At 43.9% G+C, this 27597-nt stretch overlaps 1 protein-coding gene across 1 annotated transcript in view; it reads right to left on the bottom strand.

Moving 5' to 3' along the window:
* Positions 1-9648: 9648 nt before the first annotated feature.
* Positions 9649-27597, bottom strand: part of BLMH (bleomycin hydrolase) — a 40830-nt gene continuing 22881 nt past the window's right edge. The window contains exons 11-12 of the mRNA XM_065910536.1: positions 26718-26787; positions 9649-10635 (exon numbers count right to left, since the gene is read on the bottom strand). Of these exons, the coding sequence (XP_065766608.1) occupies positions 10484-10635; positions 26718-26787 (222 nt within the window). The 3' untranslated portion in view covers positions 9649-10483. The remainder of the gene's footprint in view (positions 10636-26717; positions 26788-27597) is intronic.

The following is a 27597-nucleotide window of genomic DNA, read 5'->3' as shown; positions in this document are numbered from 1 at the left end:
TAAATGTTAAATTATCTTTTCAGTAAAATTAATTTTTACATTTGAAAAGAACAGATGCAGTACTTGCTCCGGGATGTCCCTGAGGCTGAGATGGGAGGGCAAGGGCGGACCCGCCTACCTCTTCCAGAGGCCAGGGTCCCAGCCAAGTAGAAGGCAGAAAAGAAACAGCAGTTACAGGTGTGCAACCCCTTCCTCCCCGCTCCCCCCACCCGGTACTTGAACTGAACAGAATCCCCCAAAACGGAGGGAGAATCCGGCGGAGTGGACCTGGAGTCTGCAGGGAGCGAGCTGCAGAAACAACCTTCCCTGGGCGTGGGCGGCGCCCCAACCTGGGAGGAACCAGTGTGAGATTCTGGCGCCACCTAGACGTCAGGGTGGGGATTGCAAGCAGAGCGGGGCTGGCGACTCCCGGGTAAATTTGGGCGTTTCATTCCTGGGTCAAATCCTGGGATGAGAGGCCCACGTCAGGCAGCCCCTCCCTTCAGATGGACACTGCGTGTGACCACTGTGTGAACGAGCGTAACGAGTGTAAGGTGTGGTTCTGAGGAGGGCCTGGGAGGGGACTGGGACCCCAGGCCTCGGCTAAGACTCTTGTCTCCACCCAGTCTGTCCTCCACGTCGGCTCAGGGTGGCCTTTTAACACCATGCCAGAGTCTCCCGAGCCTGTTGACCACTCATGACCTTCTTTCCAGCCCCTAATACCCATTCTTGCGCAGTGCCCCCACCCCAGCACCTCAGAATTGTTTTCTTGGGTGTGGTGCTGACCTAGACCAGGGGACCTGGATGAAACCCCAGCTCTGACCCTGTGCTGTTTGCACCGGCTTATTCCCGCACGAGGAAGTTCCTTCTTCTCCGCTGGTATGGCCTTTGGCTCCCTCGTGTGTAAAACAGGGATCACGAGGGTGGTGGGCACCCCCGGGTGCCGGGCGGGAAGGGGCCGACGTGTGCAGTAACACCAGTGCCTCTCCGCCCGAGGGACACTGCCCCCCACCTCTCTCCTCTGCTGGACCGCCAGGGCCAGACTTCTCCCCTCTAAGTCTGTGGCCGGGGAGCACGATCAGAAAAAGCCGCTGGGATTACACAGACGCGACCTCTCCCTTGTTCCTCACGGCCTCCCTGGAAGAGTCCATGAAAAGTTGTTGCAGACGGGCCATCTACTCTCTACAAGGAGCTTCCTCGTCTCCCCCCCCCGTGGGTGTTGTCCCACAGGCACCAGGCGGCCTCAGCAAACCCAGACTCTCGCTTTCCTAACGCACAGCCTCCCCTGTCTTGCTCCCCAAGCTCATGCCACAGCTGCCCCGTTTCTCTCCAGCGTCCGGACCCCCTCCCAGCACCCCCGCTTATTTTTCCTGGGACGGGGTGTAGTTTAGGTGGCAGGGTCCATGGTCAGCCGTGCGTGGGGACAGCACCTCCAGGGCAGGATTTGCTGCCACTGTGAGCCCGGGGCTCGTCCCCGCAGGGTTCTACCTAGAAGCCCCCCGGGGGGAGGCTGTCTCTGATCCAGGTGAAGCAAGGCCAAGGAGAGGGGTGGGAAAGCCCTTCAGGAGTGCCAGCAGTGGGGTATGCAGGAATGCCCCGAGCAAGGCAGACAGCGTTTGAAAGCAGGTGATGTGTGTCCTTGGTCACTTTTTTTCTGGCCCCGGGTCTCCCATTCCTTATGAGCCTACTATCCCTGCTAGACAAGACCCTGTTCCCCCAGATTTGACAGGGGTCATGACTACCGTATGCTCCATGATATTTTTGGGTCAAGGTTTCTGGGTTTACTTCCTTCCTGCGGGATCACCTCCCCTGATTATAAACACTTTCGCCAGTGCCGCGGTTCGGAAGGCAGCTGTGTTTACCTTCCATCTTGGCAGAGAAGTTGAAGCCAGGAGAAGCACTAGTACCAGGACTCCCCTCCCCCACCCCAGCCACACACAGACCCGTGGGAGCCCTCAGATCTTTCCCAAGTGCCCACCTCCTCCACTGGGCTCTGGGTTCCCCAGGGAACGAGCTCTGCCTCTCTCCAGATCTTAACACCCATCCCTGTGTCAGCACACAGCACGCCCTCCACACAGGTGTTGGCAATGGACCGCTAGAGAGATGCCTTCTACTCTTAGCCAACTTAGAGTGTGTAAGAACCAGCACTTTGGGGACTGGTGAGTGAATCATGGAATATCTGACACTGGAGAACTGCCCAGCAGTGAAAGAAGTGGGGCGGTTTTCTCTGTGTATTGAAATCGCTGTAAGCATGTAGAAGAAACTGGGAATCCTAAGTGCTTTGGAGGGAAAGGACATTAAGGGTAGGAGGGAACCCCACTTTTTCACCGTATTCCCTTTCATACTACTTAAATATTTGTCATGTAGGTAATATTTTTCTACAACTTTTCCAGAAAAGCTTCGTTTTAAAAAATTTGTAAAGGTTAAAAAAAAAAAAAAAGAGGAAAGGACTTCCCTGGTGGTCCGTGGTTAAGACTGTGCTTCCAATGCAAGGGGCACAGATTCAACTCCTGGTTGGGGAACTAAGATCCCACATGCCACACCGCATGGCCAAAAAATAAAAATGAACAAAATAACGATAAAAACAATAAAATAATTTTTAAAAGAAAGAAACAGAAAGAGAGGAGAAAGAAAGAATACAGAAAGGGGCCCCAAGCTATGGCAAAGCAGGGGAGAAGCCTGGAAGATTTTCAGGGCAGCTCCATCTCTTGCAGAGCAAACTGTTTCCTTCCCAAATGGGGCTGAATTACTCAGTACCACTGTAGGGTTTTTTTTTTGTTGTTGTTGTTGTTCCCTTAGGGAGGAGGCAAATATTTTCTCTCTAACTTACTAATAAGGATGCTGTGAGCCAGGAGGTGACATCCAGGGCCTTGCTCAGGGTCTGAGCAAGAGGGACAGAATTAATTTTAGAACCCAGGTTCTCTGCTTCTAGCCCCTGAAGTCACGCCTCCCTCCCACTCCCAGCTTTCTTGGTCTGCTCAAGACAACAGAACACTCACCCTCTCTTTAGCTCTTCTTCCTCTCCAGGAACTTCAAGATAACTGGGGCCTCTGCATAGAGGGAGGTTTTCCCCCTCAGTCTCTTCTAGGAAAACTGATCACCCTCATCCTTGATGTCTGTGGTCACTGTGGTTAGAAGTTGGTTTAAAATGGGTCAGTTTTTCTTTTCCTTCTCCAACTTCGAGACCTTTCCTAACTATGATGACATTTACTGGAAAACTTCACTCATAGCAAGTCACGTATATACATCTTATTTTGCAAACTACACAATAAACTTCAGGAGGGCAGGGAATTGCTTTAACCCCCAGGGGGCCTTGCTCCATGACGGACACACTGGAGAAGCTCTGTGAGAACTAGTTATTACCAGTAGCTCCCATCTACTGAGCATGTCTCCCACGTACATTATCTGCCTTTTTTGTTCTTTTCCTACCACATGGGTAATATGCATTTTTCAACCCTTTGGCCGTGTTTTGTGTTCTTAAAAATAGATCTTTAGTTTTTCTCCTTTTTGAGCTGTGACCTTTCCTATTTAATACAATTCAAAAAGCTTTTCAATCAAGATGGTATGGAGACAGAGACTCAGAGAGGGTCGGTGACCGGTCCCTGCCCTACTTGGCTCCAAGCGGCTCGGCCAACCCTCCTGCCTGAGTCCAAAGGCGCTGGGATTCTCCCTCTCCTGGGTTGACTTTTTCTTTTACAAATAATTTTATTTATTTTGGTTGTGCGGGGTCTTGGCTGCTGCGCGCGGGCTTTTCTCTAGTTGTGGCGAGTTGGGGTAACTCTCTAGTTGAGATGCACAGGCTTCTCATTGCAATGGCTTCTTTTCTTGCAGAGCACAGGCTCTAGGGTGCATGGGCTTCAGTAGTCGAGGCTCCCTGGCTCTGGAGCACAGGCTCAGTAGGTGTGGGCACAGGCTTAGTTGCTTCGAGGCACATGGGATCTTCCTGGACCAGGGATTGAACCCGTGTCTCTTGCAATGGCAGGTGGATTCTTTTATCATTGAGCCACCAGGGAATCCCTGCTGGGCTGATTTGAAGCCAGAAAGGTGCAGGCCGTGAGAAAAGTGAAGAAAACCTTTGAGGGTTTCCACCTCCCTCTTCTACTCCCCTAAGGCCAGTTACCCTGAAATCTAGACCTTCCCGTTAAGCGCTGATGTACGAAGATCAACAGGGGCTTTGTTCTCATTCTACTCGTCCCTTCTGAGAAAGTTAGTGCGAAGCCCACTTCAGATCTACATATAAACTTTTAATTGAATACAGCTGTCAGAATATAGCGCATTTTTCCATCAGTCAGTCAACCATATTTACCTTGAGTCAAGCTTGCGAATACAGTGGCGAGTAAGACAAAGCCACTGCCCTTGGGGAACTGACAGGAAGTATCGACACGTAAACACAGAAACAAACAAGAACTTCAGAAAGTGACAGAGTGAAGGAAATCGATCCCAGTTATTGTATAGAGGCAAGGGTAGAGGTGGTGGAGGCAGTGAGGACGGGGCAGCTGGCTACTCAGGTGAGGTGACGGCCTTGATGTTTGAGCCATGACCTGAAATCATAAGAAGCCAGCCGTTAGGCTGAGGGAACAGTTTTAGGATGAGGGAACAGCTAGGAGGCGGGATTGCGCTTGGTGTGTTTGAAGGACAAAGTGGGAGTGGGGTGTGACTGTCTGATGCAGGGTGAACAAGAAGGGAAGGGAGGAAGGTGGGTCTGGAGAGGTGGGCAGGGGCCCCAAGGGAGGAGGCTGTGTGCTCCTGTCACTGAATGTGTCCATGTAGAACTTCAAGGATTCCTTATCCATCTTGGAGAAGTCTAGACAAGATGACCTCTAAGGGCCCTCTTGGGTGAGAGGCAAGTGGGCTGCAATTTAAGTCAAGCATGTTAGAAAACGCCGCGGGAAGAAAGAGCCACCTCTAAGGACCATTGATGAAGGCCTTTATTGGGCGGTCGCTCTCGGGCAGAACTCCCAGGGGCGGGTGAGCGAGGAGACAAAGGAGTCTGCGAGGTATGAGAGGTGGGGAGAGGTTTTATAGCCAAGGCCAGCGTCCAAGCCAGGTCTTCCCATATAAGGAAGAAAGCGCGGGCTACGGCGGCGGTTGGTGTCCAAGGGCTCCGTGTCGGTTCCTGATTGGACCAGGCTGCAGGGGATCGGTCCCCGGAAGTTTAGCCAGCCTCTGGAACTTGTCTGCGGCACTTTTCCGGGGCATGCCTCAACATGCCCGACCTTTCAAAGCACACTCTGATACTTTGCACCGTGTACCCGCCCTGTCTCAGCCACTCCATTCTTCTGCAAAGCAGATAATTTAAAAAAATAAAACAAAACATTGTCTTAGGATAGGCTGAGAGATGGTTCCACAGCCCACTCCATCCACTTTAAGAGGAGCTACGAGACAGTTTTTCTAAAGGAGTAAGCAAGAGAGAGAGAGAAAGCAGGTGGTATCCAAACTGTGCCAAGGAAGACAAACGTGCAGAAGCGCTTCCTATCTTCACACAGTCCTGTTTGCAATTACCTGTGGCTGCTATGCATAGGACATCCCCCCCCCACCTCTTCATTTTCCTTTGTGATCATGTGTAAAGGGTTTGAATTTTGAAAAGGAAGAAAGAACAACTCTGGCCAATTGATTCCTAGTTTTCAATCAAATTGTGTCACAGACCCCAAGGAAGTAGGGTCATCTTCATGAGAGGCAGCAATGGTTCTGAACAAGCGGTCTCAACTATGGGGATGCCCATCTGATATTACTTACAAGGAAAAAAAATCTAGCTTAATCAGTGACTGTGGCCAGTCAGCAACAAGTTTCACCCAGGCCACATGATCAGAGAAGTGGGAATGAAAGTGCAAGTGCCCTGGTGCTGCCAACACCAAATGAGAAGTCAGTGCCTCTTTGACAACAAGCCAGAGCACGCTGATGGATCCACAACCACATCCTGGGGGAATGATGTCTCATTATCAGGGCCTAGCTTCTTGGATGTGTAGGGTCAGCATGACTCCACATGTCTCAAGAGGGTTCCTGGAGCTGGCAAGGACCTTCCAGAGGTGACAGTATCATTGAAAGAGCGACAGGAAGACAATTCACACTTTCTCATTTCCCAGTTCACCAGTCACCCAAATGTTAGCAAGTTCTTCCAGTTCAGTTGTCTGCCTAAAACTCTGGCCCATTTCCTTTCATCTTCAGTAGAGAAGACATACCGGCCATCCTTTTGTTTCTCTCCACAGGATCCTAATTTTATTTGGAAAATAACTTCTATTCAATATTTGGTTATGGAGATTATCTTTTATATATTTGGATTTGGTTAGTAATATTTGGTTAGGAATTTTGCATCTCTTTATGGAGGAGATTTGCATGTACTTTTTTCCTTTACTATTTTTTGTTAGGGTTATGGCAGCCTCATAAAATAATCCTTTATGCCACAAAATAGCTCTTTATGTCTTTTTTCTTAATCTAATAAAAATTCCCCCAGAGAACACTTGCAATCTCTGTGCACTAGGGTTCTAGGAGCCCAGTATGATGGAGGATATTCAAAATGCAAATGCCCACATAGGGTACTTTCATCTTCAACTCAGGTTCTGACCTCCAGGCCATAAGCTAGTTTTTTCTATGGAGAATAACTCTTGACTTGGTGCCTGCTGAGAAGGGGAGGGGCAAGCACCTAGCTACCCAAGGTAGGGAGGGAATCTAGCATTTATTAACCCATTTATTAACTCTGATGCTAGCATGTCTGAGCTTTGGGGGTGGGGAGTGGGGGGAGAGGGTTATACAGTGTAAACTGGTTTGCTATCACTAGCTGTCTCCACTGCTGAATCAGGATTCAACTTTTTCAGTTCTGCTAAATCTTTCAATGTCTCCTTCTGCTTTTCAGTTTGTTTCTTCTCCCCCTTCTTTCCAGAATTTGGGGATATATGTCTTCCAAACAGGTCCCTTCACTGTCACTTCTGACATTAAGGGTATCTTATATTTTTCTAACTACAGTATAATGGTAGCCTCTCCCAACTTCTTTTGTGTGTGTCTGTACTTTTGGGGGCGGGATCAGTCTTACCCAATATGTTAATTTGCTTTTTCTTTTTTTTTTTAAAAGAACCACTTGTAATATAAATGCGAAAGAGACAGTCTGATTAGTTAGTGGTGCTGGGAAAGTTGGACAGCTGCATGTAAATCAATGAATTCAGAATACACCCTCACATCATGCACAAAAATAAACTCAAAATGGCTTAAAGACTTAAACGTAAGACACGACACCATAAAACTAGAAGACAGCATAAGCAACACATTCTCTTACATAAATCATATCAATGTTTTCTTAAGTCAGTCTCCCAAGGCAATAGCAATGAAACCAAAAATAAACAAATGGAACCTAATCAAACTTAACAATCTTTTGCATAGCAAAGGAAACCATAAATGAAAAAAAAAAAGACAACCTAAAGAATGGGAGAAAATATTCGCAAAATGATGCAACTGGGAAGAACTTAATCTCCAAAATATACAAACAGCTCATACAACTCAATAACAAGAAAAAAACAACCCAACTGAAAAGTGGGCAGATGACCTATATAGACATTTCTCCAAAGAAGATATACAGATAGCCGATAGGCACATGAAAAGATTCTCAACATCACTAATTATTAGAGAAATGCAAATCAAAACTACAATGAGCTATCACTTCACACCAGTCAGAATGGCCATCATTAAAGTCTACAAGTAACAAATGCTGTAGAGGGTGTGGAGAAGAGGAAACCCCTCCCTCTTACATTGTTGGTGGGAATGTAAATTGGTGCAGCCACTATGGAAAACAGTATGGAGGCTCCTCAAAAACACTAAAAAGAGTTGCCATATGATCCAGCAATCCCACTCCTGGGCACATAACCAGACAAAAAATAATTCAGAAAGATACACACGTCCCTGTGTTCATAGCTATTCGTAATAGCCAAGACAAGGATACAACCCAAGTGTCCACCGACAGATGAATAGATAAAGAAGATGTGGTACACATACACAATAGAATACTCAGTTCAATTCAGTTGCTTAGGTGTGTCCGACTTTCTGCGACCCCATGGACTGCAGCATGCCAGGCTTCCCTGTCCATTGCCAACTCCAACAGAATACAACAGTAAAATACTACTCAGCCATAAAAATGAATGAAACAGTGCCATTTGCAGCAACATGGATGCAATGAGAGATCATCATGCGAAGTGAAGTCAGAAAGACAAAAATACTGCATATCATTTATATGTGGAATGTGGCACAAATGAACCTACGTACAAAACATAAACAGACTCACAGCCATAAGAGAGCAGACTTGTGGTTGCCAAGGGGAAGAGGAGTAAGGAAAGGGACGGACTGAGAGTTTTGGGTTAGTTGATGCAAACTATTACATTTAGAATGGATACACAACAACAGAGGAAGATAAAAATAAAGTCCATCAGTTTAAAAAAAATTCCATTTGACAATTTGCTTTTTTTTGAAACATTTAAGCCTTTTATGGACATTGAAATTATTGACTCTTTTAGGTTTCTATCTTATTTTGGACACAGTACTTGCCCTGTGTTTTCTTTCTCTCCACTATCTGTTTAGATATAAATATTCTTGATGGGAAAGTACATCTTGTTTTATTTTAGTAGTTAATCTGGAAACTTCTAGCACATACAATAAACATAGCAAAGCCTAAAGTTAATCAATATACTTATCTTCTTCCTGAATGACATTAAGGACTTCAGAATATGTATGCTTATTCTAATCACCTCCCTCATTACCTATTTTTATGTATTTTGGTTTTACCTTTTTTGGAACTGTATATAACTACCCATAGTCACTTCCTGTTTAGATGGTGCACATGTTTATCACTTTCTTCAATTCTATATTCCTTTGTTGAATTTCAATATTAACAGATCACTGTTGTTCTGCTTGGGTAACAATTTTTGACTGAAATTGTCTTATTTCACCTCTGTTCTTCAAAGACAGTTTTGCTCAGTATAGAATTCTAGGTTCACGGTTAATTTCTAATTGTCCTTTGAAGGCACTTTTCATTGTCTTTTGACGTATATAGTTGCTGATGAGAAGTCAGCAGTCAATCTCATTGGAGGCAATCTGTTGTTTCTTCCTGGATGCCTTTAAGATTTGTTCTGAGGTTTCACCATGATGTGTCTGGAAATGGATTTATCCTGCTTGGAACATGATTACTAGCATATTGTAAACACTGATTAACACTGGAGCCTGTAACTAATGTTATCTTGGGAAGTGCTGTGACAAACAATATTCCATGCTAAACTGAGAAGATTCTTTCAGAGCCTGAATGGTAGGGGACTCAGGCACCAACAGAAATGTTGATTAGGATGCTGTATTTCTTTGCTTTCAGTGAGAGAGGCCAATCTTAGTAAAATACATACTCTTCAGCCCACTCTAAGGCTGGACCCAGCCGAGCCTTACTTCCCACTCTTGCAGTGACCCTGCTGCTTGGAGAAATGATGGTTAAGCAGCAGAGGTACCAGCTCTCCTCAACATGGTGCCTAAAAGCCCTCTGCAGAAGCCAGTGAGGATCCGCACAGGCTGGGAAGAATCACACATCCCACAGAGAAGCTCTGAACCATCTTGCTGTTTCTTCACATTCAAGAACACGAGCCTCCTGGCTACTTTCCTTTAGAGCCAAATAAACACACACTTCTCAGGTCAAATAAGTCAACATACTCTCATTAAGCAAAGTGTTTTATTCAAAAGCTTCTCAGCACCATCTAGTTGTCAGAAAGAATGGATGATACCCCCTTTTTGTGCCCACCCAACTCCCAATTCCAGAGGCAGAAGTTGAACCATTCGGCGAGAGCTCCCTCTAATGATTATAATTCAGATCATGATAGGGTTTTGGTTGTTCTCTCACCCACTTTCTCTAACCCTCTACTTAACCATGACTCAAGTAGAGCCGTGTTCTCCACAGTTCAGAACAACTGGAAGGAATCATGTCAGTTTTGATCAACCTCCCATTCCTGGGCTATTCGAGGCACATAGAATTCAGTTCAGTTCAGAATTACCTTGACAAAAACTGAATTCAGTGACTGCCACCTAGGAGGGACAGTGATACTGTCAGGCAGCATGCAGTTTTGAGAGCTCAAATATTAGGGCACCCTCCCCCCACTCTACTCTAGGAACAAGGAGCACTAGGTCTGCTTTCTCTCCACACACCTCACTTGCTCATCCTCTCCTGCCTTATTAACACAGACACAGAACTAAACCGGTGTGACAGAGTTTAGACAAACAATTACATCTGATTAAAATGCTAAGAGATCCTGAGCTGTTGGAGATGAGGAGAGTAGATAGTGTGACCTGATCTTTCCCTTTTTTTCTTTAAGAATATTTTGTTTCAGCATAAAGCACACTTTCCCAACGAGGTTCCTGGAGTAGAAATCCAAGAGTCTGACTGTGTCCTGTGGGAATACACAGTCACCTATGTCACTTTGGCTTCAGTCCCTGGATCTGTCCTTTGCAGCTACTTCAGGTCCCATGGGAAGAGGGAAAGCTGGAGGCAACATCACTTGGCCAAAGCACCCATGGGGTCCCAGGCTGGCAGGACAGTGGGTTCCTGCTCTAGTACAGCTAGCACCTCTTCAGGGACATGCTTCTTGTCCACCACCACTTCGTAGACGTACTCAGAGAACCACTCATCTGTCATGCACAGGTAACCTGGAGAAGAGAACAGGAGCCTCATGAGTCCAGAAGGCAAGGGGCAAAGAACAAAAACCTTACTGGCACTATGAGAAAATCTTTCACAAAGCTAGCATTCGTACATGTTTTTCAGCTTTCCCATCTGTAATTTAATTTAACCTGATTATTTTTAAAATTTTTATTTATCTATTTTTGGTGCAACAACTTTGTTGTTGCACACAGGCTTTCTCTAGTTGCAGTGAGCACGGCTACTATTTGTTGTGGTGTGCAGGCTTCTCATTGAGATGGCCTCTCTTGTTCTGGAGCATGGGCTTTAGGTGCATGGGCTTCAGCAATTGGGGTCCTTGGGCTCTAGAGCTCAGGCTCAGTAGTTGTGACTCATAGGCCCTGCTGCTTTGTAGTATGTGGGATCTTCTTGGATCAGGGATTGAACTCCTGTCCCCTGCACTGGCAGGTGGATTCCTAACCAATGGACCACCAGAGAAGCCCCCTGATGAAGTCTTATGAGCAATCTACAAAGCAGACAGGACAGCAGGGTTATGCTTTTACCAGTTAGAAAAACTGGGGCTCAGAGTAATTAAGTGATGAGCCCAGGTCACACGGGTGAAGTTCAGAGCTGGGCCTTGGACCGAAGATCCTGTGCTATTCCACTGCTCAGGCTGCCTCACAGAGGGTGAGTCAATGACCTTGAAGGTAGGTGGAAATGTTTCTTGTTTATATGTAGGGGGTTAACCTCTAGGGCCAGAAAGGCAAGCATACCCATCCCACCTTCTCAGCATCACAGGCTGTTTTCTCTCCTTCCTCCCTACTATAAATTTCTATCCAACAATCAGTTAAGCCATCAGGGGAATCCTGACAAGGTCCGGTCTTCATTCCCAGGGAGACGCTTATTTGCAGATGATACTGTGTGGGTCTCTGCTTTCTTAGAGGAAATCTGTGGTGAAGAATAAACAGTCGCTTGACCTATATTCCTTGCTGAGGCCCTGGGATTTATGGATCTCTCCAGTGGTAGGAATGAACAGGGGTACAGCAGTACTAACACCCCAGACTGAGGCTTAGCTGAGAAAAGGTATGGTGGCATCAGGTATCTACCCTAGAACCTGCCCTTTCCCACCAGGGAGACTCTCCCAGGCTCCACTAGTGATGGGAGGCTCAGCTGCTTTAATCATATCTGATTCTTTGTGACCCCATGGACTGTAGCCCACCAGGCTCCTCTATTCATGGGATTCTCTGGGCAAAAATACAGGAGTGGGTTGCCATTTCCTCTTCCAGAGGATCTTCCTGACCCAGAGATCAAACCTGTGTCTCTTATGCCTCCTAGCACTGGGAGGCGGGTTCTTTACGACCAGCACCACCTGGGAAGCCCCTGGACTCCCCTAGGACAACATAAATTCCTCTTCAGGATCATACCGCCACCAAACTGAAATGGGGAAATGCTTCACCTGAGGCATTGCTAATACAAAGAGTGAAATTAAGGCAAGAGATGAAAGTGTGTGTATTTAAAATAAGGATGGGCCATGGAGAGGGCAGAGGACAAAAGTATTTACCTACACAGGTTACTACCTACATGCCGAGCACTCATAGTAACTAGCGATCTTCATCATCATCTTACCACAGCTGGCACCTGCTATATACTAGACACTTGAGCAGTTTTTCTCTGCAAGTGTGTAAATCTAGGTCTGTGCTATATCACTTTCCACTACAGAGGACCAAGAGAGAGGGAGAAGAGGTAGGTATTTCTCCTAAGGAGGTCCTCTAGTATATTGGTTCTCAAACTTTTTGGCCCCAGGCTCACGACTGTGCACTTAAAACTACTGAGGACTCTAAACAGTTGTTGATGTGGGTTATACTTAATGATGTTTACCATATTAAAAATTAATACAGAAAGCTATAAATATTGATTCACCTAGGAAAAAATAATTATATCCTCCAATACAAAATAAATTTTAGTAAGGAAAGTGGCATTACTTTGTGATGCAGAAGACAGCTGAATTCTTATATCTGCTTCTGCGAGCAGTCTGCTGCAACCGTTCTTTTGGATGAAGCAGAAGCAGCAAATCTGGCCTCATGCAGATATGCTGTCAGAGGAAGGAAGACCTTGTAGATGTCCTAAAAGGGTCCCAGGGACCTGGCAGGGGTCCTCAGGGCCCACTCTGAGAACTGCTGCCCTAAAAGCAAGGCTGATTTAAATAATTAAAAGGCAACGTGATGGTAAGTCTACTTTTATAAACTAAATGGTATGACAGAGGACGTTATTTAACTTGAAAACAGAACTGCTTCGGGGAACTCGTCTCGGCCACACTCTGCCCCGCCCCGACAGGAGTCAAGGCAGCTCATCCTGACATGGCGCCGCGTGTCTGCCCTCTCCAAAAAATGCCAGGAAAAGTGTGCAAGGGCTCATGCCAAGTCAGATCACGACGATCCCCTCATGATCCAGGGCTCCGTTCTCAACAGGAGACACCGGGAAGAACACATACAAACGTTCCCAAGTCCCTGGCCTCTCACATCACCCACGTCACTGCCACTGAGTTCAGGCAGCCAAGACTTGGTAAATTGAAGGGTCAGCCGGTACCATTTCTTGCTGCATCCTAAGTAAATGCTTTCTGAGAAAAAGTTTCAGCATCTGCCTTGCCCATGAGGAGTTTTCAGTGGTCAGGAGACCAGGCTACCAAGTGCCACACCATCTGAGACATTAGGCATCCCTCCTCTCACCCTAATGCTCACTGAATAAATCCTGAGAGGGGCTCGGGGCAGGCAGCAAGGCAGGTGAAGGATGGAGGCAGATTCATGTAATAAAGTTCTGTGTCCTTTCGACAATACTATCATCACACAATCAAATGAGTCTTCAAAAAATGCCCGAAGAAAATGGACAATAAGTACATCTATGCTATCTTGTTCCAAAAGCAGGAGATAAGATTAAGTCCTCACAAATTAAAACTCCTATCAATTGTAATCCACCCTTTCAGGGTCCCTGCCAAGAGGACCTGCCTTGATTAGGCTCTCTCTTCAGGATATGAGTTCTCTGGGGACCCACAAAGCCTCACAGTCTAGGTGGCTGCGGAGTAATTGCACCCTGGGTAGATAATGACCTTGTGGCTGCTCTAACTGTTGATACTGCGTGTCCCGGAGTTTGACTGAGAAGATTAGGATCAGTGTGTCTGAAACCCGAGTGAGTGCTGTGGAGAGGAGCAGCAAGGCGCCCACTCGGCCGGATTACAGCAGCCATCTTGATCTGAGGAAAGCTGCGGCTTCTAGCCCTCGTGTACCTTGGCCATTAGAAACTGGCGTTCCCCAAAACCAAAGAAACAAACAATAAAGGAAAACAAAAATCTGCTCCAAGGATCCTGACGTTGCATTTAGGGAAACAAATAGATAAACAGATAAAGAAAGTCAGCTTTAGGGACTAAGGTGAAATTAAATTTTGTTTAAACATTAAATGTCTTGCTTACACGCAAGAAAATAAAATAAAGAAAGGAAGAGGAAGAAATAAAATAAGTGAACAGTCCCTCAAAGACACTGGCAATGTTTCTATATCTGTTAAGAGAAAGAGCAGTATGGGTCTGTAAAGAGAGAAACAGCATCTGTAGACATAGCTCCAGATGGGTTAGGCCTAATGCACTCAGAAACAGAAAGGATTCCAGTGGGTGTGTTTAAGAAAAACTTTACCCTAAAAAATCAGTTTTCTGAAATCCTACCAAAGATCTAAGTTTTAAACCTTTCAGACATAAATTAAGGTGATAAATATATTATTATTTATAAATGACAAATGTTTTGCTTTGTTCTATGAAATATTTCACCTCACTAACAAACTACTTGTGGTTCAATTTTTGTTGTTGTTGCTATTTTTAAAAAAGGTATGACAAAATCAAGTTATCTGTTCTGCTGTGATGAATCTGTCTGGCTGCCTGAACCTAAGAAAGCCAGACGACTGAGGCCTCATTAAGTCACTGCCAATCTTTCACTTGATGCTGATAACTCAAGGCTGAAGAAAGGCTCCCAGAAAGGGAAGGAAAGCCTCACTGACACTTGTCTCATATTTCAAACTTCCTAATAAATAGTGAGAAATCACTCCACAAAATATTAATCAGTCATTTAAAATGAAGTTACAAAGACTATGCAGTAACATGGAAAAAATGTTTAAGTGATAAAAGTATATAAAAATAGTGTATCCTTTATAACTCTGTTAAAATTCCAAATACACAGGGGGAGAAAACATGAAAAACAATGATAATTTTAAATCATTGGATAGGTGATTTCCCCCTCAAAATTCTGAAATATTATATTGCTTTTTGACTCCTTAAAGATTATCCAAATAATTAATGCTCCTTATGAAAAATCTTGGAAGGACAGAGGGAGGACGATGATAAAATGAAGGAAGAGGAGCAGAAGAAAGAGGTGGATGAAAAGATGACAAATATACATTTTAAAACTGCTTACGATCCCACCATCCTGCGTTAGACCCTGTGCATGTGTGCTAAGTCGCTTCAGTTGTGTCTGACTCTGTGTGACCCCATGGACTATAGCTCGTCCACCAGGCTCCACTACCCATGGGATTCTCCAGGCAAGAATACTGGAGTGGGTTGCCATGCCCTTGTCCAGGGGATCTTCCCAACCCAGGGATCGAACCCGAGTCTCTTATGTCTCCTGCATTGGTCTTTACAAAGGCAGGTTCTTTACCACTAGCACCACCTGGGAAGCTCAGGCTGGGCCCTAGTTACATTTTATGTCCTGGAGAAGGAAATGGCAATCCACTCCAGTACTCTTGCCTGCAAAATCCCATATACATCCTCTGATAAAAATTTATATGTGTAGACGCTATACGTTTAATAAAAATGAGAGCATAATGTTCTTATACCACAGAGTATCACATATGCTGTTTTTCAATATTGCTGTTTTCATATTAATAAAAAAAACTATCTATACCATAATTTTTAAGTGCTGAATTTATGAGTAAAACCAAAATGTGTTTAATTCCCTATTGCTGGAATCTGAATTATCTTTTCATGCTTAGAAACAACACTGCTATAAACAATTTTGTAATTAAACCTCTGTGTACATCCTTAATCATCTACTTAATTTCTTTATGTCCTTATCAATAGTGGGTATATATAATTACAACTTTCTTTTTGGGTCCAATCTGAACTTTTGTCTGTGCATGCTTGCCATTCAGTTTTCTTTTGTAAAGAGTCTGTTTGGGACCTGTGCCTAATTTTAACTGGTATGTTTGCCATTTTCACAGTGATCAGTAATAGGGCTCTCTATATTAATATAATGACTGCAAACATTTTTCCTATTATGTAATCTGCCTTCTAAAATTTAGTTGATGATGTTTTCTAGTGTACTAAATTTTTTTTTGTTTTTTTATGAAGGCAAATTTATCAATCTTTTCCTTTATGGCTTCTGAGGTTTTTTTGTTATGTTTATAAACATTTTTGTTTGATGTTTCCACATCAGTAGTTTCATTATCTTGCATTGTCTGGATGTACCATAGTTTAACCAGTTTGGTCACCAATACTTTGGCCACCTAATGCGAAGAACTGACTCCTTAGACCCCAAGGCTGGGAAAGACTGAAGGCAGGAGGAGAAGGGGACAACAGAGGATGAGATGGTTGGATGGCATCACTGACTCGATGGACATGAGTCTGAGCAATCTCCGGGAGTTGGTGATTAGACAGAGAAGCCTGGCATGCTGCAGTCCATGAGGTCACAAAGAGTCGGACATAACTGAGCGACTAGACTGAACTGATAAAACATTTCCCTGCTATTAAAAAAAAAAAAATTGAAAGCAAAGTAGGGTAAGTGGTAAAAAAACATAAGAAACAGTCTCAATGAAAACCACTCATTAAGGCCTTGACATAGCCATAAACATACACAATTTCACAGGTAATTAAGTAGTAACAATCTGTCAGCCACTTCTACACTGTGTGAAGCATGCCTTACATTTGTATGGAGTATGCTACAAATATACAAAATGACACAACCCCTATGGAATGGGAAAAATTCGAGTGTTTTGCCCTCTTTACTAAGCAATGCCATTTCTGGAATTTCATCCTACAGACACACAGTACCTGCATGCACACACTAAGCATGTAATTATGTACAACAATAGCTAATACTTATTCAACTTGGGCTTCCCTGGTGGCTCAGTGGTACAGAACATCTCTGCCAACGCAGGAGTTGCAGGTTCAATCCCTGCATCAGGGAGATCCCCTGGAGAAGAAAATGGCAACCTACTCTAGTGTTCTTACCTGGGAAATCTCATGGATAGAGGAGCCTGGTGAGCTACAGTCCATAGGGTCCAAAAGTCTGATATGACAGCGACTAAATAACAACAACATTCAGCTCTTTCTATTGTCAGGCACTGTTCTAAGCACTGTATGATAAACTCCGTGAAATACTGTCTGTAATAGCAAAAGCCTGGAAGCAACCCAAGCTCCATCAAGTAAGGGAACTGGTTAAGTAAACTATGGAACATCCAGACAATGCAAGATAATAAAACTGTACTGATGTGGAAACGTACTGACAGGCCTCCGAGACACGCTGCTAAGTGAAGTGAGGAGGTGCAGAGCGGGGAGATAAGATATGCTACCTTTGGTGCACTAAAACACACTGGAAAGTCGTAGCAGAAATGAAGAGAATGGGAATCTGAAAGACGCGAGAGGTGAAAGGAATACAGAGTGACAGAGATGGAAACAAGAGTCCTCTTTACATATTTATTTGTTATTTTTATTTTGGAACAGTATAATTTTATTATTTAGTAAAAGAATTATACCTTAGTAAGCAAAATGAAACAAAAACACACACGTAGCTCTGTAGGGAACTTAAACTTCAAAGTGCAATTTTATACCCACTATCTACCCTTGTTTCCATTCTAATCCTCACAGCGACACTACGAGGTAGGCAGGGTTGGTATGAGTTGTTTAAAGTCACAGCCGGTAAGTAAAGCCCATACTCAAATCCAGGCCTTAACTTCAAATTCAGTCTTTTCCATGGGGCTCAGCTTCCCCCAAGAGTACTCAGTGGCAAAGAGAGTGGTATCTGGCCAACAGATAGCACGTAATCTAGTTTCTAATACGCGCACTGTCTGGAACCAATTCCATCTGCCCACACACCCCACACTGATGGTCATGCGCCCAGGTTTTGCAGGATTTGTTTATGAGGTATTTTGTCTCTTTAAATCAGAGAGATGTCATGTGTTCTAAGTGCGTTTGTTTAGAAGGCTGGAGAACAGGATGGGCTGGACATTTTGGAAAGAAAACAAACCTACTGCTTATGAGACAGATATCTGGACAGGGATCTGAGGAGAGGCCTCTTTTTCCTCCAGGCCAGACACCAAAGTCTGGCTCTGTGGTGAGCACACCTTCAGGATCCTGAACCTTTTGCTGAGAAGGGAAGGGCTGCTCTTACAACTGCGTATTACCTGTGGCCTTGTTCAGAAACAAAGGCTACGGAAGATTCCATCTCCCTGGTAAGAAGGCAGAGTGGAAAATGTGGTTGGGGAAGAGGGTTGTTTTGGTTTGTGGGTTGCATTTTTTTAAAAACCATCAAACCACAACAAAGTTCAGTCTGCAGAAGTGCACACTTCCAGAGGAAGTGCCCACTGCTAAGGAGCCCAGAAGCCTGTCCACCTCTGGGCTGAGGAGAGAAGGCAATGCACCAGCCAGTCAGACTGTTTTGTTTCCCTGGACTGTGAGCACTATCCAGGCTAGTCTGAGACCACATAAAATCCTGCCAGCATCTCCGATGTTGGACAGGAGGAGAAAACACAAATTCAGGTGTCATTCAAGGGTCTGTTTTCTTGCCAAAACTTAATGACTTCTCTCTGACCCCAAACATTACTACTCCTATTTGTTTCAGGCAAAGTCGGCTTTTTGCTCTTTCCTCAAAAGCTCCATGGATGACAGGGCATGTTACTTCCTGGCCCCATGCCTTGGACCTGCCTGAAGCACGCTCCACAGGTCAAGAGCAACGCTTCTCAGCAGCCTTCTCCTTGGCTGCTTCCCACGTCCTTTCCCAAAACACCCACAACCCAAGCACCTTTCCTAAAACTCTGCTCACCTCTGAAGGATCACTAAGGAGCCTCCCCAGTTCCAATCACTCATCGTCTGTCTTGTAGTTTAATCCCCTATGTTATTGTGCATTTATTCTCATATCTGTGTTTTACATATTTGTTCTTATAGTAAGTTACAAACAACACACGGAGCAAGATTTACAGCCTACTGGTCCCAGCTCAATACCCAGCCTGCCCACTGCCCATACCCAGCATGTGGAGGAAGCAAGTGCACGATGCTCCTGGCATGGCACGAACAGTTGGGTGTCTACCCTCCGTCCACCTAAAGTGTCCCAAACCTGCTCTAAAGCCCACCCCCAAGGCCTCCCCGCTTGACTCATTTTTGGCTGCCCCGCGGCAGCGCTATTTTCTACCAAGTGTTCCCTGACACCACCCAGTCCCGTGACTTCTCACGCAGTCCTGTGACTTCAGTAACCTCAGCTTCGATGTCTTCCTACTGTCTCCCCCGAGCGGGCTCTCCCCAGCTCCTCCTCTTTTGCTGTCATCTGCCTTCTTGGAGAAATCACCCCTTCTCTGGCTTTTCTTGTTCTACTTATCCTGTATCTTACAGTCTGAGGAGCACACCACGACGGCCATTTCTGTCACATCACAGCCCTCTTCAAATCCCCTTCCACGTCCCAGGTGGAGAAGTGTGACTCCTCTGAGGGTCAGAGACGTTCGCACCGCGGTCTGTGCACGGCTCCCTGCATCCCCTCGATAAATGTGAGGCGACACTGTTGCTAATGGGTTTTCCTTGGCATGGCTTCTTCACCTCCGCTGCTTTCTCTCGTGAAAGGCTAAGCCCACATGATAAGTCATTCACTCAGTAAACTGGAGATGTAGTCCAACGGTCACCGAGGGTCCTGAATTCTTAAGAGACCTGATGCTAGAACCGTGGGCAGGTTAGACAGCCCTCTCCCAGAGGGAGGAGATCTTACGTTCCTGCTCTTTTGCTCTCTTTTGTCTCCAGAGAACATTAACAATGGTACCAATGATGGCTAATGTTTTCGGGCATTTCTTATATGCCTGGCATAGTTCTCACAAACACCCTGTGAGGTAGGTACAATTACTATTCCTGTTTTACAGATCAGAAGACTAGGGCTTATAAAGGTTAAACACCATGACCAAGGCTACACAGCCAATAGGCGGGACAGCCAGGATGTGTTCCCAGGCATCTGGTGCTGGGTTCTGTGTCTGACCTCTATCCTTCTCAAAGCAATGCAAACATACCTTGGAGACCACCGGGGAAAATGACAAATCCTCTCTACAGGACAAAGGAAATACACACGGATCTACATTAAACGTGAAAGGATTTCTCGGGCTGTAGGCTAGGAGGAGCCTTCTCTCAGAAATGGTAGGCAGGTGGTGCTAGTGGTAAAGAACCTGCCTGCCAATGCAGGAGACATAAAGGATGTGGGTTTGATCCCTGGGTTGGGAAGATGCCCTGGAGGAGGGCATGGCAATCCACTCCAGTGTTCTTGCCTGGAGAATTCCATGACAGAGGAGCCTGCCAGGCTTACGGTCCCAAGGGTTGCAAAGAGTCAGAGACGACTGAAGCAACTTGGCACGCAGGCACAGCCCCGTCCTAGTCACATCCTTGGATAAGGAAGCAACTGGCCACCTGAAAGCACGAGCTTCCACTCTCATTCACCGTTTTTCAGCTTGTGTCAACCAGGCTCAGTGGTTAACAAAGACGGATGATGAGGAGTCCCTCTGAGAGAACTCATATATCCGAATTTGATGGTGTCAGAGAGAGACCTGAAAGCCTGGAGAGATGTGAAAACCCCGAGGTGACAAAACAAATTTGTATGTTGCTCTTTTACAGGAAATCAGAAGCCTCTGCTTTTGGCTCATATAATTTTCTTATTTTGGCAAGTTCAGTTCAATAATGTCTATAATTTACATTTGTGCTAGAAATCCAAACCAAAACTCAAACTGACCTGCAAATAACTGGTTATCTTTTGTAGGTAATATACATTCTTAGGGAAGCTGCCTGTGTCAAATTAAGAAATCTCAATCCCAATTCTATCTGCAACAATGGGCAACCTGGGTAAGTCACAACCTCTCAACAGGTTTTCACTTATTCCCATAAAACATGTGTACAATTATGCATGTTCATACCCTAAGTTACTCTAACTGATGCCATGAGTGGCGGGGTGGGGGTGGGGGTGACAGGACAAATGCATTAGCAAATGTTGAATTCTTATGAAGCAAAGAAGATGCTATGAACTATATGTCCTGAGTACCTCTGATAGAAATATAGACTATTCACTGAACTCTTTATAGAGTTATGTAACAGTGTACAGTTAGATGGCTACATATAAACTACAGGACATTATAAGGAAAACGCTCATTATTCAAGTTACTAGTAGAGAAATGTGGAACCACAAGGAGACAAATCATTGTCCAGGATCTGTAATCAAGAAAGAAGCAGCTATCTCTCTTGGTTCTACCATATAACATTATGTAAGGGATATGATGAAATTTGTGCCTAGCTTTGAACATTCTGTTCCCAAAATCACATGGTGAGGCAATTAAAGGCCATGCTTTTGGTTTTTACAAAGCAGTAGAAGTCAGATGTAATGTGAATCAGTCTCGTTAAGTTTCTTTCCAGATTAATCTCTAACATGCCAAAGCCTCATGAGGAAGTCTGGAAATTATACTAAAATGAAATCAAGAACAGGCTTACATGTAAGAAAAGATGAAGAATGTGAGTTAAAAACAACTTCAAAGTTGAAGCTGAAAGGCAAAAAAGCAATTTGAAAAATGAAAAACTAATTTTGGTTCAAAATAAAAACTTAGAGAAACAAAATTTTTAAAAGATAAAGATTTTCCTTCAGTGACCATTGAAGAGTTAGAAAATTATATTCCCCCTAACCTCACTAAGAAGCTGTGCTATTTAGCATATTAAGAAACTAGACTAGACAAGCATAAGAGGTATGTTGTAATTCTACCTTCAGGGCTCTGATGTATCAGACTTTAGAACTGGAATACCATCTCACGACTAAGTGAACCAATCATAAAAAGAAGTTCCATAACAAGACTGGTTCATTAGGGAGACCATCCAAGAATTCAATTTATTGACTATCAGTACTTTGTTATATGCATGGCAGAATGTTTATAACTACTGAAGCTGGGTGATGAACACATGGGAATTTCTGAATACTATTCTGCTTGTATAGGCTTGAAATTGCCCATGATAAAAAGTTAAGGGAAAAAAATCAAAGAATTAAGTTATAAAAAAGGTTAAAGAAAAAAATCAAAGAAACATGCTATAACCATGTTATTTCTATGAGCAGACCAGATACTACTGGAACAGAGAAGCTAAGAGGAAACACAGTTTAGTGATAAACAGTAGGTTCTAATGTCAGACTGTCCAAATTATAATTCTGGATCTACCATTTATTAGTGAGATGACCTCTGGCATGAAGATTATGCTCTTCTCAGATGAATTTCTGACTAAGAGCGAAAAGCAACAAAGGTTATTTCCCCTATTTTGAATTCTTAAACATTTTACAAACTACTTAACTTTAACAAGGCTGTCAGCTTTTCAAAATGAAAGACAATGTAACTGGTTCCAAGGTCTGCTCCCTCATTCAGCTATGGAATCCATTTCTAATACGATCCATAGAACATACAAAATGCACAGTTAAGTATTTCAAGAAGGAGGGGAGAAAAGTCAGGTAGGTTGTATGCCATCAGATATGTATCTAGTTTTCAGTCCAGCTGACTAAGAATACTACTGTTCACCAATAAGAAGTAACTCAATGGATTCAGTAAGATAAAAATTAACTTCTCCCTTTATGTCTCTTGTGGACAGAGGTAATATTTATCCCCTTTGGGAAATGGTCAGTTTACTGGATTTCATCATTGATACTAGACTCTGGGCAGGAAGCGACATGGACACGACCAATGGGGAAGACCAAAGCCAGAGGTGTGTGGTGCTCAGTCACTTAGTTGTGTCCGACTCTGTGTGATCCCATGGACTGTAGCCTGCCAGGCTCCTCTATCCATGGGGATGCTCTAGGCCAAGAACACTAGAGTGGGTTGCCATGCCCTCCTCCAGGGGATCTTCCCAACCTGGGTTTCGAACCCCAGGTCTCCTGCACTGCAGGCAAATTCTTTAACATCTGAGCCACCAGGGAAACCCAAGAATGCTGAAGTGGGTAGCCTATCCTTTCTCCAAGGGGAACTTCCCGACCCGGGAATGGAACTGGGGTCTCCTCCATCGCAGGCAGATTCTTTATCAGCTGAGCTACCAGGGAAGCCCAACGCCAGAGCCGGGCAGGGGAAAAATGCAGCCTGCCCAAGTACCTCTGCTGTGTTTGCCGCTGGCCTGTAGTATCACCAACACTGCTTTCTGAGAAACCATCAATCGTAACAAGCAGAAATCCCCTAGAGCACAGTAACAAACTGCCAACAATGCTATCTACAGAAACAAAATCCTAGCAATGGTGTTTAAGGTTGTCACATCTCCTAAAAGAGCATAAAGGGGTTCTGCATTGGACATGGTGGCCAATGCCCACCAGGATGACGGACGGGAGGGCCCTGCTGAGGTAAACACACATCGCTAGCATAATAACATACTACGTACTCTCCCTAAGGTCAGACCAAGTGTGCCAATTAAATTAGATCATGTTTTCTTTCCTTCCTTCCTGTTAAGTCAGAAAGAACATTACCAAGAAACATAGGAGAATAATTTATTTTTGGCTTTGAACGAACTATACACTACACCCACTCAGTTCAATTTCTTATCTTTTGGCTCTCTACTGAAATGCTTTAGTCTGTATAATCTCAGGCATTTCACTTATTCAAGAACAACAAAAAAGTTAGTTTAGTCCTAACTCGACAGCTGCAGGTTTCACAAGGAAAGATTACAGGCAGATCAGGGGGATTAAGACCCCAGCTCTCTCAACATAATAATGGAATGAGTAAGTGAACAGAAGCAAAACTTTTATTGAGTGGGGCATAGTACAGTTGAATGGAAAAAAAGAAATTAGCAAAGTAACCTAGAATCACCTTTAAGAGTAGGTATTTAGGTTCAAAGTAATAAAAACAGTAACTCGCTCTACACAAAACAGAATATTTGCCTGACTTTACAAGCATTTGTCCTCTCTTAAATGGGTATCACTACTATCTACAAACTCAGTGACTCTTAATAGATAGAAAAATATCTCAGAAACAAGCCAATGGTTCAGGCTGGTCTAAACAAACCATAACTTTAGTTCTTTTCCTAGACACTAATCTTTATGATAACAAACCATTTACAGGGACCAAATAAGACCAAAAATTAAACAGAAGCTACACAGTTTCATCTGAAACAACCTTATGTTTTAAAACATTGTTCAGTCAGCCAGTCATTTCTGACTCTTTGTGACCCTGTGGACTGCAACAAGCCAGGCCTCCCTGTCCCTCACCATCTCCTGAAATTTGCCCAAGTTCATGTCCGTTGCATCAGTGATGCCATCCACCAATCTCATCCTCTGATGCTCTCTTCTCCTTCTGCCCTCAATCCTTCCCAGCATCAGGGACTTTTCCAATGAGTTGGCTATTATTAGATGACCAAAATACCGGAGCTTCAGCTTCATCAGTCCTTCCAACGAGTATTCATGGTTGATTTCCCTTAAGGTTGACTGGTTTGATCTCCTTGTTGTCCAAAGCACTTTCAGGAGTTTTTTCTTTACCACAGTTCAAAGGCATCAATTCTTTGGCATTCTGCCTTTACAGTCCAGCTCTCACAACTGTACGTGACCACTGGGAAGGCCACAGCCTTCTCTGTATGGACCTTTGTCAGCAGAGGAATGCCTCTGCTTTTCAACACACTGTCTAGGTTTGTCACAGCTTTCCAAAAGGAATCATCTTCTGATTTCATCGCTGCAGTCACAATCTGCAGTGATTTTAGAGCCCAAGAGGAGGAAATCTGTCACTATGTCCACCTTTTCCCCTTCTATTTGCTATGAAGTAATGAGGCCGGATGCCATGATCTTAGTTTTCTTAATATTTAGTTTTAAGCCTACTCTTTCACTCTCCTCCTTCACCCACATCAAGAGGCTCTTGAGTTCCTTTCCACTTTCTGCCGTTAGAGTGGTACCTTCTGTATCTCTGAGGCTGTTGATGTTTCTCCTACCTACTGGATTCCAGCTTGGCACTCATCCAGCCTGGCACTGCCCATGTGTCCAGCACACGATTAAACAAACAAGGTGAGCGCACAGAGCCCTGTCCTACTCCTTTCTCAATCCTGAACCAATCCGTTATTCCATACAGGGTTCACCAAATTCTTCCAATTCAGGCTTTTCCTTTGCATTCATTTCTTGACTATCATCATTTTACATATATAGCAGAATTCTGATTGCTTATTTTTAAATATTTCTGCTAGCTTTCTTAAAGTTTATAACCCATCTCTACCCAATTCCAATGTTTTTGTGTCTTAAGATGAGCTCATAAGAAATCAACAATTAAAAGACATGTTGCACTTTAATTCACAGCAGTTTAGCAAGTGTCCCATAATCACAGAACAATGACAGAAACCATGCAGCTACGTGATGATGAACAGAGTAACGGTGCTGATACTCGTTTACATATAAATACTGAGCTGCAGAGTTCCACAGCAGACCCCAGGGACAGTTAAGCCGAAATCCACCCATGATCATCCACAGGGAGATGAAATGACTTGGAATGACAGATGAAATGCCCTCTCGGTGTTAGCCATCACAACAGGCTGTGCTGCTCAACTGGGGCATACAAAAGCCTTGTCAAGGCTCTTCTAAGACAGCAGTTTTCAAATACAAATGACTGAAGCTCCATGTGCTCACTTCCAAGCCTCTACATCCCTCCTTCTTCCACCTTTTTATCCCTGGAAATTCTAGAGCTCTAAAGGACTTAGCTGGAAAATCATTTAAACAGAGAGGGAAGTAACAGGTAGAGAGTTGTTGAGATCTCTAATTTCTTTTTCTTTTCTTTCCCTTTTTAAAAAAATTTCTAGCTGATTCCTGCTTGGGTGAGATGGCTGAAGTTTGATTCCAAGTGTCTGCGTTATCTCACTGGATTCCCTATCTATCCTCCCAGCCTTCTAGCTAGCTAGTCTAGTAAGTAAAAGCTGTGGTTAACATGTCCTTCCTAGCTGGAATCCACTGGCTAAGGTAAGGCATGTGGACTCTGGGAAGAAGGTGCTATAAGATGCACACAGCACCCAGGCAAACATGCTGACATGCATCATGTTCTAGGGCAGTTGCCACTTTTTGGTTTGAAACCCTAAAAATTAAAGCACAGCACCACCTTAAAAGGCTTTCATCTACTATTATCTACCATGAAAAACAGTCTTAAAAAATATGGTCTCAAAGATTTGTAAGAATACATCCTAAACAGTTAATCAATGGTGTCAGGATTATTAGAGGTTTTTTTTTTCCCCCGACTTTGGGCTTATCTGTAATTTTTATTTGCTAAAACTCATGTATTATCTGTTTGTTTGTTTTTTTAAAGCCCAATTACTAGAATTTACTTAAGACTTCTGCCTGGCTTTTGATTGTCAGGATAGAACAGTTCTAAATGGTAACCACAGCATTCTCTTCCTCTTTAGACTTCACAACTTCTAATGAGTCTCCAATAAATGCCTCAAGTTTCTTGCCAGGCCCATTCTCCTCCTTGGAAGGCTTCTGATCTAGAGTTAGTGCAGCCAACAAAAAGGCACCAAATGCTGAGCAGCCAACAGTACTGGCAAAGGGCACTCAAGTTTCCTACTGGCCAAGGGATTCCGGTACAGAGTTGTAGGAGGGTCACTGTGGTCTGCAACAAATGCCAGCACATACTGGTCTCAGAGTCAACCAGGGGGTTCAGGCCCACCACACTGCTGGCAGGAATGCTGGGGGCAATCGAGATCCTCAGACTTTTCTCTACAACAGTCCAGCTAATAATTTAGCTAACTGGATCAATTACTGAAAAATAAAAATGAGCCACACCAGGGCAGCTCTTTCTTCCCATATCTCTTAGGAGGCAGAGAGTAGAACAGAACCCAGTCACTTTGAGTCTGGTAGTATTATCAGCATAAGCTTACCTTTGTGGCCATGGTCTTCACCCCATGAATTTTCCACTCTCCATTTCATGAAAGTGCCCTCCTGATCATCCTGCAAAAGAGTGGATGACAGCATAGAATCTGAAATGAGATCTGTCCTGATGAGGTGTCATATAATTTTAGCTCTTGTTCAGCCACTCAGAAGAAACAGCCTTCTCTATACAGCAATGCTATACATGACCAGGGCTGTGTATCTTCTACTATAACTAACAGAATGTTTTATTAGAGGTGGATTTTTAATCCCTTCAGGTGAAAATGCAATAAACTCAGTCAAACAATAAATACTACTATTCTCTCCTTTACATTTTATGGTATACAGAAAATAAGCACATTAAAATGACTCGGCTAAGAAAAACAAAATGTTAGAATTACAAAAAGCAGTGAACACAGTCTGAAGCCAGGGACTCTTGCTTTCAATTAGCATTCTTTGCAGAGGCATCTCACTGTATTTATTTTACCAATGAATCTCAGATCTAGTCAAGAGTTTAAAAAAGAAAACAAACACATTCCCATCATATGGCCTACTTTTCTTACTTAGGGGAACCAAGAAATGATACTCTCCCAAATGTGCTTTTTTACTGGTTTGGTTACACAAATACTGAATTTAACACAGTAGAGATAGAATGGCAAAGCAAAACGCTATTCTCATAAAATAAAACCTAGGCACTTCTGTTCATCTTCTATCTTCATCAATAAAATGATACTCATCATGATAATTTTCATTTACAGTCTTTTATTACAGTGACACAGAGAGGGATAAGAAGGTTCCATTTGGGAAAAGACTGTTCTCTTTCATGTTTACCCAGAGCATTAGCTGATGTCAGAACAACTTAAATCTTTGTAGCCTGAGAAGAGAACTGGC

The sequence above is a fragment of the Muntiacus reevesi genome, chromosome 18 (genome assembly GCF_963930625.1).
Source record: "Muntiacus reevesi chromosome 18, mMunRee1.1, whole genome shotgun sequence".
Classification (NCBI taxonomy): Eukaryota; Metazoa; Chordata; class Mammalia; order Artiodactyla; family Cervidae; genus Muntiacus; species Muntiacus reevesi.
This window is presented reverse-complemented; position numbering and strand designations above follow the sequence as displayed.